General features: G+C 41.8%; 1 protein-coding gene across 8 annotated transcripts in view; it reads right to left on the bottom strand.

Moving 5' to 3' along the window:
• Positions 1–902: 902 nt before the first annotated feature.
• Positions 903–17785, bottom strand: part of MPHOSPH9 (M-phase phosphoprotein 9) — a 56575-nt gene continuing 39692 nt past the window's right edge. For 6 of the 8 annotated variants that reach the window (XM_058691409.1, XM_058691411.1, XM_058691415.1 and 3 more), the window contains 9 exons: positions 17680–17781; positions 9707–9841; positions 8655–8830; positions 7766–7912; positions 6865–6985; positions 5988–6091; positions 5000–5247; positions 4616–4684; positions 903–1420 (listed from right to left, as the gene is read on the bottom strand). In XM_058691409.1, the coding sequence (XP_058547392.1) occupies positions 1319–1420; positions 4616–4684; positions 5000–5247; positions 5988–6091; positions 6865–6985; positions 7766–7912; positions 8655–8830; positions 9707–9841; positions 17680–17781 (1204 nt within the window). In that variant the 3' untranslated portion in view covers positions 903–1318. Of the gene's footprint in view, positions 1421–4615; positions 4685–4999; positions 5248–5987; positions 6092–6864; positions 6986–7765; positions 7913–8654; positions 8831–9706; positions 9842–17679; positions 17782–17785 lie in introns of those variants that run through there. The other 2 variants (XR_009250555.1, XM_058691414.1) reach the window with 2 other exon arrangements.

Here is a 17785-nt window from a genome sequence, read left to right on the forward strand (position 1 = left end):
CATAAGAAGAAAAGACTCAAAAGAACACCAAACTTTAAAACCTGAGCATTGTTAATGGGAATCAATTTGGAAAGTTTAGAATGAATCTATTTATCAACACATACACAAATATGTGGGCACTGGATTCTGACTGGCCACCAAACCAGACCAGCAGTCAGAACACAGACCCACTAGTGCCGATCAGAGCACAGCCTCCTGCCCACGTGCCACCGCCGAGAGCCAAGAGGGACTGCCCAGGCGGTGAGCTGGAGCCCTCGGGCAAGGCCAGAAGAAAGGTCCAAGGCTCCAGCGACACACGTTCCCCATCCATGAATTAGCAGGGTGGGCTGCCCTGATCTAAACCTGGCACCCTTACAGCACCTACTGTGGGAGTAGTTTGTGGCCGGAGTCGGGGGGGGGGGGGGGGGCGGGGGGAGACGGGTTAAAAATGTCTGTGTGAGGGCTCTGACAACTGAAGCCATGTGCACTGAGAAGCACGGCCGCTCTGACGATCCAGTGGGGCGGCGGCCTGTATTTCATCAAAGTTTTATCCATCGATTTATTGTCACAAGTGGGTCACAGATTCAGAATGATGGGCAGAAAGCTACAGCGCTCCGATTGTTTAACGTTTTCTGAAAAGCACTACATATATGACTAAAGAATTAGAGTATTACAGCTCTCATTTTTCTTTCCTTACAAATAATAAAGTTCAAGGGAAACAAAATGAGTTGTTCATAGTTTTCAAAGCTTTCCAATATTCCATCATTTCCAGTATTTCCACTATTACTATTCTAACATTCACTCTAAGACATGTTCCTAACAGGAATTGCATTAGCAATTTTTTTTTTTTTAAATCTCAACACAACTAAAATCCAGGGAATGCTGCATTTTTCTTTTGCTTTTTGCATTCAGCATGTCTATCATTATGGAAGCTGTTCTTAAGCATTTATTAAAAAAAAAAAAGAATCATATTCACAATGTAGAACAAGTATATAAAATTAGTGTGCAAAGTTCATTGTAAAAGGATAACACTATTTGTTTAGAAACAAGCTGCCTCCACTGTTTACATTTCCTTACTATTGATATAAACTGGAGACTTATACTATTTAAAAATAAGACTTTTTAAATAGTAAAATATACAAGAGATTCCTGAGCATAACAAAAATATCTTGAAAATATGTGGCCATTTGAAGTATAAAATAGCAAGTGTAAAGAATAGCATGATTGTAAAACTACTATTTGAAGGCTTATAAACAGTACAAAATAGTTCGCCTTTTCTGAGTGCATAATTATACATTAGTGCAAACAAAAATGTCTCAAAATTTAATGGCTACAAATCTCAGAGATTTGCAGAGGTGCGCAAAACATGAAATTTCTTTAATGTCATTCGAACTGAACCCAGTTCTCGATTAATCCTTTCCAAACGATCTTCCAAGGCTTCCTAAGGGAAAATAACAGGAAACGTTTAATTAGAATTCTACATCAAGTTCACTGGTTCTATAATTACCACCAAAATGACCTTTCTTTTAACAAAAGAACTAGTATAAACATTAAACTTACAGAATTATTATATTTTTTATGCACATCATCGGATTTCTTTAAACTAACAACATGAATCAACGTTTCAACCACTCAAAACAACTGCTGCACCTTAACATATCCTCAGTACATGTGCCACTTTGAGTATGTGGAAACCCCAGCAAGGGCAGTGCGGCTCACTGGAAAGAGGTAATTCCCTGACTCCAGAACTGTGAACAGAACAAGAGGAACCGAGGAGGTTCTTCATACATTTCACCAGAAGAAATGGACACGTTGAACTGGTGCCTTATCTCACGCATACATATATCGAACAACTGTTTTCTGACAAGAATTTCTAAGTTAAAAAGGAAGGAAAATGATGGAGGAGTTTGCTTCCCAAGAAGCAAGAGCTCTCACAACGAAGCAATGTAACAACTTCTTTCTTTTCTTTTCTCTCTCTCTTTCTTTCTTGAGAGAGAGAGAGACAGAATGACCACAAGCAGGGGAGAAGAGTAGAAGGAGAGAGGCAGGCTCCATGCCTAGCGCAGAGCCTGATATGAGGCTCGATCCCACAACCCTGGAATCATGACCTGAGCCAAAATCAAAAGTTGGACGTTCAACCAACTGAGCCACCCAGGTGCCTCACAACTGCTATTTTTAAATAAGCAGTACCAATGTTAAGTAAATAGTGCCTGGAATATATATTTATCATTTTAGATACTTTATTCAGTATTAACTCCAATGGTATCTGTAATAAAACTTAAAAATTCCTCTTTAACAACTTTAATTATTAAAAGATCACACATTCGTGATAAAGTATTTAGAAGACGGATGAGTAAAAATAACCATTGTTCCTCTTTCCTTTTTTTTTCCTGCAGATATACATATCATTTTTAAGAAGAAAAATAAAAACAAATTCTCTACTTAAAAACATTTTTCGGGGCGCCTGGGTGGCTCAGTCGGTTAAGCGTCCGACTTCAGCTCAGGTCACAATCTTGCAGTCCGTGAGTTCGAGCCCCACATCGGGCTCTGGGCTGATGGCTCAGAGCCTGGAGCCTGCTTCCGATTCTGTGTCTCCTTCTCTCTCTGCCCCTCCCCCGTTCATGCTCTGTCTCTGTCTCAAAAATAAATAAACTTAAAAAAAAAAAAGCTGCTGAGGATTCAACTCAGTTTAAAAAAAAAAACACATTTTTCAATTGAACTTGTTATGAAATATCTTTCTATGATACCCTTTTAAATCAATGTGCAATATTCCATTAGATTTAACCAAGAATCTTTTAGTAGAAATTTAGGTTGCTTCTAATTTTGGATATCATAAATAATGCTGCAATAAATGTTCTTTTTTTTTAAATATTTGGAGGGTTTTTTTGCGGGGGGGAAGCAGAGAGAGAGAAGGAGTCAGAGGATCCGAAACAGGTTCTGTGTTACTGACAGCAGACAGCCCAATGCATGGGTTGAACTCACAAACTGCAAGATCATGACCTGATCCAAAGTCGGACACTTCACCGACTGAGCCACCCAGGCGCTCCTGCAATAAATACTCTTAAAAAAATATTTCTTTACAAACACCTGGAAGTATTGCCTTAGGAATCATTCCCAGAAATAAAAATGCTACGTCCAAAGAAATCCAAAATTCTAAAGCTTTGGACCTAGGTAAAATTGTACTCCAGAAAAGTTTGTGATAATTTCTACTTCCACCTGCTGTGTATGATAATATAATTTTCTCCATCCTGGGTACTGGGCTTTATTTTTTCCCCCATTTTTCTTTAAATACCTGTCAATGTAATCGTTTTTTTAAAAACATAATGCTTTGGGGGCACTTGGGTGGCTCAGTCGAGTGAATGTCCAACTTCGGCTCAGGTCATGATCTAATGGTTTGTGGGTCTGAGTGCTGCTCCAGGCTCGCTGATGTCAATGCGGAGCCCACGTAAGATCCTCTGTCCCACCCCCTTCGGCCCCTCCTTCCCCCCCACCCCCCGCCATCTCTCTCAAAAGTAAATAAAACATTTTTTAAAAATAATGCTTTTGTTCAAATGTGTACTGTTTTTTACTCATTGGTCAGGCTGAATATTTTTCATCTTTTTTCTGCCCAATTTTACCTTTTCCACTTATGAATCCTATATAAGCATGCTCAGCCCCTTTTTGCTGTCACTGGTCTCCTTACTGGACAGAAACAGCTTTGACATGTATGAACAGAAACTACTGCCTTTTAAGTTATTTTAAGAGCTTATATTCATTACATAAAAATATGTTAAACAAATGTTTCAGATAAATTTAGCATCGGAGTATCTGTAAGTTTTCCTTCTTCCTTCCCAAAAAGGAGGAAGGGTTTCCTGTGTTGAGTCTTATCAATTATTGAGTAAAGACTTTCAGAACAACAAAAACAATAAAAAAGACTTAAAGTCTTAAAGAGAAGTTAGGGAAATAGATCCTAGAAAAAGACCTCTGTTGTTTTCTTAGCGTTTTGTTCCTTCTGGTATCACAGATCAACCTGAAAATGAACTTCTCCTAAAGTTGAAGCACTGAAAAGCCAAAACACGCAGTTATGTAAGAGACCTATATCCCTATCGTTACGGTTAAAACATTACAAAAAGAGCCGATTTTAAATGTCCCATGGTTTCGTGCATTTTAATTCTCTCTGAAAAGCAATGAAAAGAAACGCACACGAGTCGCTTCGCCTGCACCCTCCTGCCCGATGGTGGAATCACATCTCTCTTTAACCTCTACAGCTCATCCAGCTGCAAAGTGCAACTGTTTTTTACATGTTTACTAAATGGAAAGGGGTTCAGAAATAAATTAGATTGGGGAGGAAGAAACAAACACCAAAAGGGACAGTTAATGTGAGAGTATTAACTTAATGTACCATCTTTTAAAAGACAAACTGCAGACTGGCATGAAGGCATGAACATCTTTTTCATGAAGTACAAAGGTAAAATCACTTTTTATGCCCGAAAGCTAGCCTGCAGTTCTAAAGTGCACTATAATCACCACTTTTCTAAAAGGCTAAAAGTTTTTCCTCCCAGTTGCTTCAGGATGCCTAAAACATCATCTTGGATAAATGGAGCGCTACCCGGCATCACGCTTCTAAAGGAGATTCAAGCTAAGTAAGATATTTCACCTGATTTAATCTTGTCTGCAAAGTGATTCGTCCTCCAGTAGAAGGCATTCGACTTAGCGCTGCCTCAATCTGTTAACACACACAAAAACAAATTAAGTAAAAACAGAAGAATTCTATGTAATTCATGGCCGGGGAGTTTATAACAGAATGGACAAGACAGACTTCAGCCTAGTATTTTCTTGTCCGTCTCGCCTTCACGTAAGTCCCTCCGCCCTAATCTGCAAGGACAGCCTAGCTCCAATGCACTCCTAGCACAGCGCTGGTGTGCATCCACAGTAACTTCCTGGGATGGTCTGACTCAAGTAACTCCCTTCTGACCATCCCTCAGACATAAGCATTTGAGTTCAGAGAAAGATTTTTTTTTTAAGTTTTGTTTGTTTTTACCTGGTCTTTTTCTTTTGTAAGTTCATCAAAAAACCGTTCCGTTTCAGCTAGGGTCCTAATTTTTGCTGTATACTCAAAATCATTACCATGTGGTGCTACTGACGTGGGCTTACACTGTTCATAGCTAACTGATTTATTCTTCTCCCAGGCTGATCTCACAGACACTTTCTTCACTCCGTTTGGCAACAGTTCGGGAGAAGAGCTATGATTAACATGGATGTCGGTGGCTGTTTCTGAATATTTTTTTTCTGTCAGAGAGAAAAGAAATTTATTTCTTATCAATTTTCTTAATAGATCCTTTACATAACTATATATGTCATCCAACTTCACTTTCTGAAAATGGCTGCCACAAACCAAAAAACATGAAAAGGGACACAATAATCAATCATATTTACTCAGTGCTTTTTCTCCAAAGAATTCGAAAAGTCTTACCCTCGATTTGACACCCTGCACAACTTCCCTAAGTCAAGGTAGGTAAACTTTCTGTAAAGTTAAATGAACTTTAAACTTAAAGCCAAAACAAAAAACAAACAAACAAAAAAAGTTAAATACTAACTACACATTTAGTGGATACACAGCCACACCAACGGTGAAGAGCGAGAGTCTCATGGGCCTGCCCCAGTGATCCACATGCATTATCTTAGAACTTTATTCCAAACTTAGAAGATAAACGAGAAAAAAGGAAAAAAAATCACCGAATACCTAAGCTGCATAGAAGTTACAGAATATAAATATTCAGAAAAACTGAACAGTATGGCCCTGGTAAGGAAGCATTAACAATCCCTGTACCTCAGTTTCCCAACTTTTAAATGAGGATCACAACATTGACACACAATATGAACATCACGCATGCTTATTTTTAAAGGCCCTTGCGCGGAAAAATTATTTAAGTGCAGGACATTAGAACATTTAGAACCTTGAAAAGATACCAGAAATTCACAAAATGAAGGACTAAAACCATAACTAATAATTTTTTAGGAAAAGATACCTTCCGAGTCATCTAGAGGAAGAAACTGGAGTTGTTTTCTTGGATTGGTACGTTGTAACGCAGACACAGGAACAGTATCTAAATCATCCAAAAGTATATCAAATCTATTGAATGAAGCAAGTTACTTGTGAGAAGAAAATGTTAACTGATTTTCCCTATCTCCACTAGAAAGACGAACTGGCATCCAGTTAGCTCACATATTTTTTAAAAAGAAAGCTGGTCATACGACTTTCTAAAACTGAAACTTGTATTTCTAACACAAAATTCTGTATTAGACACGTAAGGCATTTATCCATATGTTATCTCCTTTGATGTTTATAACAACCTTATAAAATAAACAGAGCAGGTATTATTATCCTCGTTTTACAGAAAAGGAAACTGAGGTTCAATGTGCTTAAGTAATTTCTCCAAGAGCCTGATAGAGAGCTAGGTCACCAGCTCTTACATCTGAGGAGTCAGGCTTCTCCCGGCCGCACACACTGCTGAGTCCACTTCAGAGGACACTTTTTCAGGCGCCCAGGGAAACTTACCAGGACAGCCTACCTTCTTGTACAAATGGCTCAAAAATTTCCCTCTATCATAAACCTTTTCAGGAAAACAAAGAATTATCATTCTATATCCAAAAGCTGGAAGGGATTCTGAGGCGGTATTTAAATTTACTAGTGGCTAATAGTTTATGTGGTTAAAACCTGTTGTCATGTTTTATAGTCCTTTTTTTAGTATGACATTCATTTAAGTGATTCACAACCACAGAGTTCCCACTGAGGAATGAAAAATGAGTGACAGCTATAGGCATAAGCTGACACTGTAAAAAAAAAAAAAAAAAAAAAAAAATCGAGAATATAGATATTTTAATCTACTATTTCAGAGAACTTACCGAGCTGGACTGCTTTCATTTCTGCTAAGTAGATGACTGAATCCCGGGGACAAATTTTCTTTAGGGGATCGCTTTGGACTATAAGCCACAGTCACTGGTGTTAACATAATCTCTCTTTTTGCTGCAGAAGAAAATGAAGAGGAAATATTCTTTTTCTTCTATATAATACATATATCGGCAAAACAAGCTTTCTTTTTCAGGACGTTTTCTAACTTTAAATGGAATGCAATTTCATTGTAAAACCTTCCAAAAGATAAATAAAAGCACACACAATAAAAATAACTCACAATCCTATATCATCTAGAGGGAACCACTGCCAACACTTTAGTACATCAGACTGTAGTTTCAGCACCCTGACTCAAAACTGGTTTTTCAGGATTTTAGAAGTCGACTGGAAATAAGATGGAAACACCAGTACACCAGTGAACATTCCTATAACACAGTTATATACAGATATCTTCAGCTGTTCTCAAAATGGAAAATTGAGAAAACAGAAATCCAATGTTTAACCTTTAAAACCACATCCATAACTGGCTAAAGAAACCTGAGGCAAATATATGCAAAGAAGCATCTTTTTTAAGCTAGCTTAATTTGTTTGAACTAATGTTTCATTAGACAACTGTCAAAGATCTGAAAAACTGTGAAGTGGTATTAGTTGCAAAAAAAAATTTGCTGGACACACAAAATACTTTAATATACTGTGATTTCTTCAGCTCTAGTTGTAGTATCTGTGCAATCAGGCAATGTTGTTATTGAACAAGATTCTATTTTGGGATCCTGCGTCCAAAGTACTCTACTAGGTGCCAGGGAGAGAGCAGAAGGCAAACAGAAAACATCAGGCATGTGTGCACGGCTTGGATGCCACTCTTGAGGCCAGGAGATATATACATCTGATTCTTACTTGGAGTACTTGATTTACGAGTCGAAGGTGGTAAAGACGAGGATCTCTGTGAAGCAGAGTTAAACCTCTTCTGTCTTTGTTGGGCACATTTCTCTGGGGACCGACTTGCACTGACAGACGTTTCGGTTTGCCGAGGATTCACTAATTCTGTAACAGACAAAGGTCAAAAAATAAACAAACAAAACAAACCTAGCTTCAGTTACCTCCCTTTAACAGATGATTACACCAGGCAAGCAATTGTCATCATTTAGGTTAGAATGATTATTTGCAAATGCACATTATAAGGATTAAAAAAATACTGGATGAAGAAAAACGTGGGAGTTTATAACGAATTCATTCTGGCTCCGTTTACAAGTGCCATTCAAGGTGATTTTTCAAGAGAGATTATTTTTAGAAACCAGGTCACTAATTTATTTACTAGGAGATAGTGCTTTGGAGATGCAATGCTGAAGATGTTAACCGTGTGATCAGCAGGCCCGACCAAGTGAGCACTGGAGTAAGTAGGAGGAGACGCAAGCACCGTTGAGCTGCACTTGCGAGAAAAACAGGCCTCCCATACTTCTCGTCCTGCTGAGAGATGCTCATTAACCAAGAAAGGGAGAGAAGAAAACGTTACAGCTCACTTTATGAATACCAACGGTCTGTCTTAACGTTCTGACGTGAGACAAACCGATGTAGGAATTTCTCAAATACCTTTAAGAATGCCGCATAAATCTTTACTAATCAGAACGTGACACGTAGTCTGCTTTGTATAAAAGGTGCCTATTATGCCATGATTGTGATAAGTTATGAACCAGGGGATTTAAAGAAGGTGATGTAACTGGGGGGTGAAGGGGAAGGTATCTATAATCTATTACCTATCTATATCAAACAAGGAAAAAATGCTTACTATTTGAGGTGTCCTCTTTCTCTGTCTGTGTGCCCCAACTTTTCAATATTTTTCCTTCATCAAGTTCTTTTAAAGCTTTCATGATTGGTGTATCTGAAATCTCTCTCTGTTTCTTTATCAATACGCTTCTTGGTGAACTTCCAAATGAAGAATCCTTTTCCGGAGGAGAATGGTACCTTAAATAATAATTACAAGACATGCAATGCTATGGACTGAATATTTGTGTCCCCTCCCCCTAAAATTCGTATGCTGAAGCCCCAATCCTCAGTGGATGGTGGGAGGAGGTGAGGCCTTGGGGAGGTGATCAGCTTTAGATGAAATCATGAGAGTGGGACCCCCCTGATGGAATTCGTGCCCTTATAAAAAAAAGCGATACAACATCTGTCTGTCTGGACACAGTCACCAAAGAAAGACCATATAACTAGGAAGAGGAGCCTCACCAAGAACCCAACTACGCTGGCAGCACCCCAACGTCGAACTCTCAGCTTCCAGAACCGCAAGAGTAAGTGTTTCTTGTTTTAAGCTGCCGAGTCTGCGGTGACTGGATACAGCAGCCTGAGCTAAGACAGAGCTCGTGGCGTTGTCAGGGGAGTAACACGAGAGCTGACAATTACGCTCCACAATGAAAATGTATGCTTTACAATATAAATACATTACGATCGAACCTGCATGTAACAGTCCAATGCTTCCCAATCATTTTCCCAGCCTCGCACAGGCAGGAATATCGTATTTATATGGTGCTCTGGAGTAATACGGTTGTTCGAGCTATCCAGAGCCTGAGAGGATCGACACCTTACCCAAACCGAGAGCCCATGCACAGCGCACCACTGTGTCGGGAGCACAGAGTGGGGGACGTTCTGCACAGCCTTTGATGGTCAAGAATCCTAAAAGCATTCGTTTTTCAAAGTAAACTAAAAATCATGCCCTCAAAATTAAGGCATTGAAGCCACAAAGAGAAGGCTCTTTATATCTTCCTGAACATTTAAAAGCAATTAAAATCTCTATGAAACCATAACAGTTCCTAAATATGACCCTTGAGAAAGCTACCTTACCCGGGAACACAGGTTTCCACCAGCTGGTTATTCACTCTATTATCCTGGGTGTCCAAAGGCTGGCCAGTAAAGATGGAATACTCCGCGCCTGGTATCAGCCACTTGCGTCTGCTGACGTCGGAGGTGGCCAGCGTGCTAGGACAACGAGAAATGATCTGAGGCGTTACAGGCTCGTGCTTCAGTTCAGACTGAACACATACAGAAAACAACCTGCTTTGAAACGTCATCTACGCATTTGTGCAGGAATTTAAAGACTGCATAAAGCAACCTTACTTTAGATATGTGAACTCTGTTTCATCGCTTTCAGATCCAACTGAACTGTTATTTTAGGTTTTCTGTTACTCTGGAGTATTTCTGCATTTCGGTCAAGATTCAGGTACTCCCCTCTCTACGCAGCTCTGAACACCCCCAACCGACCTCCCACCACACTTCCTATGCTTCGTACACACCCCGTAGCTCAGGCCACGGCCATGCCAGCCAGACTACCCTTCTTGTTCCTGCCAGACCGGCACAGAAACATCCTCCATCTCACAGTCCAATGCAGTAGCCACTAGTCACATACTGCTATCGAACACTTGAATTGTGGCTAGTGAGGTGAAGAACCAATTTTTAAATGCTACTTAATTTTAATGAATTTTACAACTTTTTTTAACATTTATTTTTGAGAGAGACAGAGTACAAGCAGGGGAGGGGCAGAGAGAGGGGGAGACACAGAATCCGAAGCAGGCTCCAGGCTCCGAGCTAAGAGCAGAGAGCCCGACGCGGGGCTCGAACTCACGAACTGTGAGGTAATTTTAATTAATTTAAATTTCATAGCCACACGTGGGGACTGGCACTAATGTACTGAGTAGTGCAGTTCTAGGCTAGTACCTGCCCCATCTTATGAAAACCCTGCCCAGCTGAGGCTCACACATCATGCATTACCTGGCCCTTCGCTAGACTCCAGAACTGGTCTCGTCTTCTCCACACCTGCTTCTGACCCCGCTCTGGGCAACGTCAGGGTCCATGCAGAGGAGCGGTCCACGACCTCTCCTAGTGACTGGACTCTGCTCCTGCTCACTCACCCCCCTCAGCACACACTCAATGGACTCTGTCATCAACAGCGAACACCCCCCACTTAAGAAATCGCAACTCAAAGATTCTTCTGGCTCACACACTCAAGTATCACCAAGGCACTGTGTCCCCAAGGCCTGTGATCCTTGGCCTCACCAATTTCTATGTATCACCCCTCCAGTTCCTCTCTACCTACTCTGGGACGCACACCCTCGATAATAGTTACTCACTGCCTTGCCCCCTTCCCCGCTCACCTCCCATCACACCCAACTGGCAGCAGAGACCTAACCCTGGAGGACCACAGTGGCCTCACTTCTGAGCGTCTGCAGTCCTACACTTGGGCTTTGCTGGAAAAAAGCCACCCATCCGTGCAGACTGGGCTATCATTACAGAATCACTCTCACCATCTCAACAGACACCCGACACCGGCTGGCAACATACCTTTCTGTAATCAACGAGCTCCAATTCTCCAACAGGACTACCTTTCAGCTTCTCCACTCTCCTCAAACCTCTTACCCAACCCTGATGGTCAGGTGATAACCTCGCATCACACTTTGGCGAAGAAGAGAAACCTAGAGAAGAGAGCCGTCTTCCTCCCTCTGCTCCCTTTCACAGTCAAATTTCTTACGACTTGCCTCTATTTTCATTTCAACTCCCAGTCACTCCCTTGCTTTGGTCCTCAATTTTTAAATTAAGAAACATTCCAAACATTTTTAGAAAATTACATGGGGCACTTGGGTGGCTCAGTTGGTTAAGCATCCGACTTCGGCTCAGGTCATGATCTCACAGTCTGTGAGTTTGAGCCCAGCGTCAGGCTCTGTGCAGACAGCTCAGAGCCTGGAGTCTGCTTCAGATTCTGTGTCTCCCTCGCTCTCTGCCCTTCCCCCACTCCTGCTCCGTCTCTCTCAAAAATAAACATTAAAAAAATTTTTTTTAGTAAAAAAAAAAAAAAGACAAAGACCACTATGAGCAGCTGTACTTGGTTTTAACAAATGTTAATATCTTACCATACGTGTTTTCAATGGAAAGACAAAACTCTATATATGTGGTTGTTTGTATGTTTTTTTGTTTTTTTGTTTTTTTTATTATTTATTTTTGGGACAGAGAGAGACAGAGCATGAACGGGGGAGGGGCAGAGAGAGAGGGAGACGCAGAATCGGAAACAGGCTCCAGGCTCCGAGCCATCAGCCCAGAGCCTGACGCGGGGCTCGAACTCACAGACCGCGAGATCGTGACCTGGCTGAAGTCAGACGCTTAACCGACTGCGCCACCCAGGCGCCCCATGTATGTTTTTTAATAATGTCCACCTAATGTACACATCCTTCTAATGCTGCTGCTTCTACTCAACATGTTTCAGATATCCCCATGTTAACACACACAGGTGTGTCACTTCAATCATTTGCCTACAGAATAACTATACTGCCCATTATTGATTTTTCGTCCTGTTGTGGATGTTTAGTTTCCAACACATCACCTTTCTTTTTTTCTAATTTTTTTTTTTTTAACGTTTATTTATTTTTGAGACAGGGAGAGACAGAGCATGAACGGGGGGAGAGTCAGAGAGAGAGGGAGACACAGAATCCGAAACAGGCTCCAGGCTCTGAGCCATCAGCACAGAGCCTGACGCGGGGCTTGAACTCACGAACCGCGAGATCATGACCTGAGCGAAGTCAGATGCTTAACCGACTGAGCCACCCAGGTGCCCCCCAACACATCACCTTTCAACAGTGCTACGATTAACACATGTAGGAGTTCCTCTAAGGTAAATATCTAAAACCAGAAGTGTGCAATTTGGGGTGCGCATATTTTCAGTCTTAGTGGATATTGCCAAATCACGCTCCAGTCAAGCTTACTGATTTTCAGTCCAACCATTACTTTTTTTTTTTAATTTTTCTTTTCTTTTTTTTTTTTTTTTTATATTTTTTTAACGTTTATTTATTTTTGAGACAGAGAGAGGCAGAGCATGAATGGGGAAGGGTCAGAGAGAGAGGGAGACACAGAATCGGAAGCAGGCTCCAGGCTCTGGGCCATCATCAGCCCAGAGCCCGACGCGGGGCTCGAACTCACGGACCGTGAGATCGTGACCTGAGCTGAAGTCGGACGCTTAACCGACGGAGCCACCCAGGCGCCCCTTTTTTAATTTTTCTTAACGTTTATTTATTTTTGAGACAGAGAGAGACAGAGCATGAACGGGGGAGGGTCAGAGAGAGAGGGAGACACAGAATCCGAAACAGGCTCCGGGCTGTGAGCGGTCAGCACAGAGCCCGATGCGGGGCTCGAACTCACAGACCGCGAGATCATGACCTGAGCCGAAGTCGGATGCTTAACCGACTGAGCCACCCAGGCGCCCCAGTCCAACCATTACTTTGAGAGTACCTCTTTCTTCACATCTTTGCCAAACTTTGCGTTGATTAAAGTGTGGCCTGTCTGATGGTGTGAGTGGTATCCCATGCTTAATTTACATTTTTTGATTACTAGTAAAATGAACATCTTTTCATTTTATCAGCCATTTATATGTCTTTTTCTACGAATCGTTTGTTCATGTTCTTTTATCATTTTTCTATTGAGGAGACTTTTTCTTTCCTAGTTCTTTATATTGTGGATATCAATCCTTTATTGGTTCATGTTCACTTCAGCATGCATAGACACACAGATCATACTCATGCACCAACCGTCTGCTTATACAATCTTGATTATTTGCAATATTTCTGTTAGATTTTTAAACAGGGAAACACCACAGGGGCGCCTGGGTGGCTCAGTCAGTCGAGCGTCCGACTTCGTCTCAGGTCATGATCTCACGGTTTGCAGGTTCAAGCCCCACGTTGGGCTTTGGGCTGACAGCTCAGAGCCTGGAGCCTGCTTCACATTCTGTGTCTCCCTCTCTCTGCCCCTCCCCCGCTCGTGTGCGCGCTCTCTCTCAAAAATAAATAAACATTTAAAAAAAATTTACACAGGGAAATACCACAGATACAACTCAAGTCCCCTGTGTACCTCTCCAATATCATTCCTCCCCAAAGCAACCACTTACACTAAATTTGTAATGTGTACATACATTACACTTTTACTACTTCTGTATCAACCTGTAAGAATATGTACAACTGTTCTACATGCTGAAGTCAATATGAATAGTATCCTACTTCTTCTGCAACTGGTTTTTCGTTGTTCCAGATTATGTTCCTAAGATTAAATCATGTTAATGATCGACTTCAGTGGTTGGCAAATTTTTCCTGTAGTCAAATAATAAATAAGTTTTTTGTGTTATTTGTTTTTTATTATTTTTTTTAATGTTTAGTTTTTGAGAGAAAGAGACAAAGTGTGAGCTGGGGAGGGGCAGAGACAGAAGGATACACAGAATTAGAAGCAGGCTCTAGGCTCTGAGCTGTCAGCACAGCGCCCTACACGGGGCTCGAACCTACGAACCACGAGATCACGACCTGAGCAGAAGTCGGACACCTAACTGACTGAGCCGCCCAGGCACCCCTATTTTGTTTTAATAAATAGGTTTTATGGGCCACATGGAAGAGGATTCTGTTGCAACTACTCAACTTAGCCATTGTAACGCAAAGCAGCCACAGACAATAGGTAAATGAATAAATGTTACTTATGGACACTGAAATTTCAATTTCATGTAATTTTTACACGTATGAAATATTATGCTTTTTCTCCCATTTAAAAACAAAAAACCCTTCTTTGCTCACGGGCCTTCCAACAACGGGCAGCAGGCTGGATTGGGGCTGGGGGCTGTGCTTGCCAATTCCTGATCTAGCAAGTGCACAGCACCATGCACAAATATATCACAATATATTAATGTTCCAGTTGTCAGACACACAGGTCGCCTTCACTTATTCTACACAACATTCTCAACCAACATTCACATCTGTCCCTCTGTGCAAACTGCTCTCCAGGCCACCAACCCCTGGCTGGTGCACCCAGGGATCCCCAGTCCCCCTCACTCGCTCTCTCAGCTGCGGCCACAACACTGGCCACTTGGGGGTTCCTCCCAGCGTGCTGGCAGCTCTTTCTCAGCTTCTTGTGCCAACCCCCACCCAACATCGGGACCTCAGGGCTCTTCAGAGCTGCGTCCTACACCACCTATCCCGTGGTCAAGCACTACAGAATGATAATCCTACAATTTGTAACTCCAGCCTGAGACCTTATTTCTGAGCTCCAAATGCAAATGTATAATCACCTGCTGGATTCCCATTTGGAATCTGTAGGAATCTCAAACTAAAATATTTGGAATAGAAATTCTGATCCTTGGGGCGCCTGAATGGCTCAGTCAGCTAAGCATCCGACTTCAGCTCAGGTCACGATCTCGCAGTCTGTGAGTTTGAGCCCCGCGTCAGGCTCTGTGCTGACCGCTCAGAGCCCGGAGCCTGTTTGGGATTCTGTGTCTCCCTCTTTCTCTGACCCTCCCCTGTTCATGCTCTGTCTCTCTCTGTCTCAAAAATAAATAAACGTTAAAAAAAAAAAAATTTTAAAAAAAGAAATTCTGATCCTTACCCCATGGCCTGCTCTTCCCATTCCTTCCCTAGTTCAATATACGGGACCCTGAGTCACTCCAGACAGAAACCAAGACATTATTGGACACTTCCCTTTCTTATCTTGTTATCTCATTCTTAGCTATGTTCTGTGGATTCCACCTCCAGAACCCTCCCACCTTTCTCTTCTGTCCATTTCTACGGACATCACCCAGTGAACACCACCTCTCCCAGCACTACGATAGCCTAATTAGTGTGTCTGTTTCTACTCTTTTCCTCTCCGTCTTCTCCTCATGGCAGGTGCATTAAAAAAATAGAAATCAGGGGCGCCTGGGTGGCTCGGTCGGTTAAGCGTCCGACTTCGGCTCAGGGCATGATCTCGTGGTCCGTGAGTTCGAGCCCCGCGTCGGGCTCTGTGCTGACAGCTCAGAGCCCGGAGCCTGTTTCAGATTCTGTGTCTCCCTCTCTCTGACCCTCCCCCGTTCATCCTCTGTCTCTGTCTCAAAAGTAAATAAACGTTTAAAAAAAAAATAGAAATCAGATGACCTAATTTTATCATATACAACCTTTCAGAGGCTTCCCAACAGACTTAAGAGTAAAATCCAAACTCTCGACCATGTATGGCTTAGAAGGCGATGGATGATAGTCTACGATTTCATCTGGACCTACCTGACCTCTTGCTGGCAATATTCGGGCCACAGAGGCTTCCTCCAGGTTCTTTAAACATGTAAGCTCTTTCCTACCTCAGGACAAAGTGAGGCTAATTTCTTTGCCTGGAACATCCCCCGCCCTCACGTCCACGCCCCAACCATTCAGCACAGGGCTTACACCTCCCTGCTTACAAGTCACCTCCACAGAAAGGCCTTTCCTGACCCCAATCCCACCCCACTCTTGTTCTCCCACAAACGTTCAATTTCAGTTACTTACAATTTTTTTTTCTTTAAATAATTCACTGTGTTCTAACTTAAGATTAATTAACAAAGATCTAGAGGAGTGCCTGGTGGCTCAGTTGGTTGAGCGTCCAACTTCGGCTCAGGTCATGATCTTGCAGTTTGTGAGTTCGAGCCCCGGGTCAAGCTCTGTGCTGACAGCTCAGAGCCTAGAGCCTGCTTCAGATTCTGTGTCTCCCTCTCTCTCTCTGCCCCTCCCCCGCTTGCTCTCTGTCTCTCTGTCTTTGTCTCAAAAATAATAAACGTTAAAAAAAAAAGATCTAGGGGCACCTGGGCGGCTCAGTCAGTTAAGCGTCCGACCTCGGCTTAGGACATGATCTCATGGTTTGTGGGCTCGAGCCCCACGTCGGGCTCTGTGCTGACCCCTCAGAGCCTGGGGCCTACTTCAGATTCTGTGTCTCCCTTTCTCTCTGCCCCTCCCCGCCCCCCTCAGGCTCTGTCTCTCTCTCTCAAAAATAAATAAACATTAAAAAAAATTTTTTTTAATAATAAATAAAAAGATCTAAAGAAAGTTTCTCATTTGACAATTACAACCTAGGTTAAAGTTTACAGTTTAACAATCTTTCCGATACACATCAATTTATGACCTTATGATCTACTCATTTAATATTCTTTATAAAATCATAATAAAAACCAATTCTAATACGAAAAAAAACAGCTCTAGGGGCACCTGGGTGGCTCAATCGGTTAAGTGTCTGACTTTGGCTCAGGTCAAGATCTTGCAGTTTGTGAGTTCGAGCCCCGTGTCAGGCTCTGTGCTGACAGCTCAGAGCTTGGAGCCTGCTTCGAATTCTGTGTCTCCCTCTATGTCTCTGCCCCTCCCCCGCTCGCTCGCCTTCTCTCTCTCTCAAAAATAAACATTAAAAAAAATAAAAAGAAAAAAGAAAAAACAGCTAAAAGTATCATCAAGATAATGCTCTGAGATTACAACAAAGCTAATTCTGAATAACTAAAAAAACTAAAAAGAAAAATCCTTACAACCTAATAAAATCCACTATCTTTGTAGATATGTCCATTAACATAGGGATACAATTTCTGGAATTTTAGGGCTAAAAGACCTTTTGAGGTGATCTAGCCCAATGTCCTGGTTTTTACAGATAATAAAATTGAGCTCCGAAAAAACCTCAAATTAAGTGATTTGCCTAAGGTCACACAGCTGGGCAAAATCAATGAACAAAAAACATTCTAGGTCTCTTTACACTCCATCAGATTCTATTCCCTCCTTTTGGCAAACGCCTCTGCATAAGACCTTTTATAATATCTAATAATTAGATGGTTTTGTTTTTGTTTTTTAAGCTCTACACCCAACATAGGGCTCTAACTCATGACTGAGCCAGCCAGGCGCCCCATAATTAGATGTTTTTACACATCTAAGTTCTATAATGACACTTAACCCTGACTTTCTCATGATTTAGACAGATGAGTTTCTCAGTTCACTAAAAGGGTGCACCTATTTCTAGCTTTACTGAGATTAAAGAAAATCACTTACTTGGCACGTGAGGGTCTCACAGGAGTTCTAGAATTATGACGAAGACTTAACATATTTTCATGCTCTACTTGCTTGACCTGAGCTTCAAGTTTTGAAATTGTTCTAA

The sequence above is a fragment of the Neofelis nebulosa genome, chromosome 11 (genome assembly GCF_028018385.1).
Source record: "Neofelis nebulosa isolate mNeoNeb1 chromosome 11, mNeoNeb1.pri, whole genome shotgun sequence".
NCBI lineage: Eukaryota > Metazoa > Chordata > Mammalia > Carnivora > Felidae > Neofelis > Neofelis nebulosa.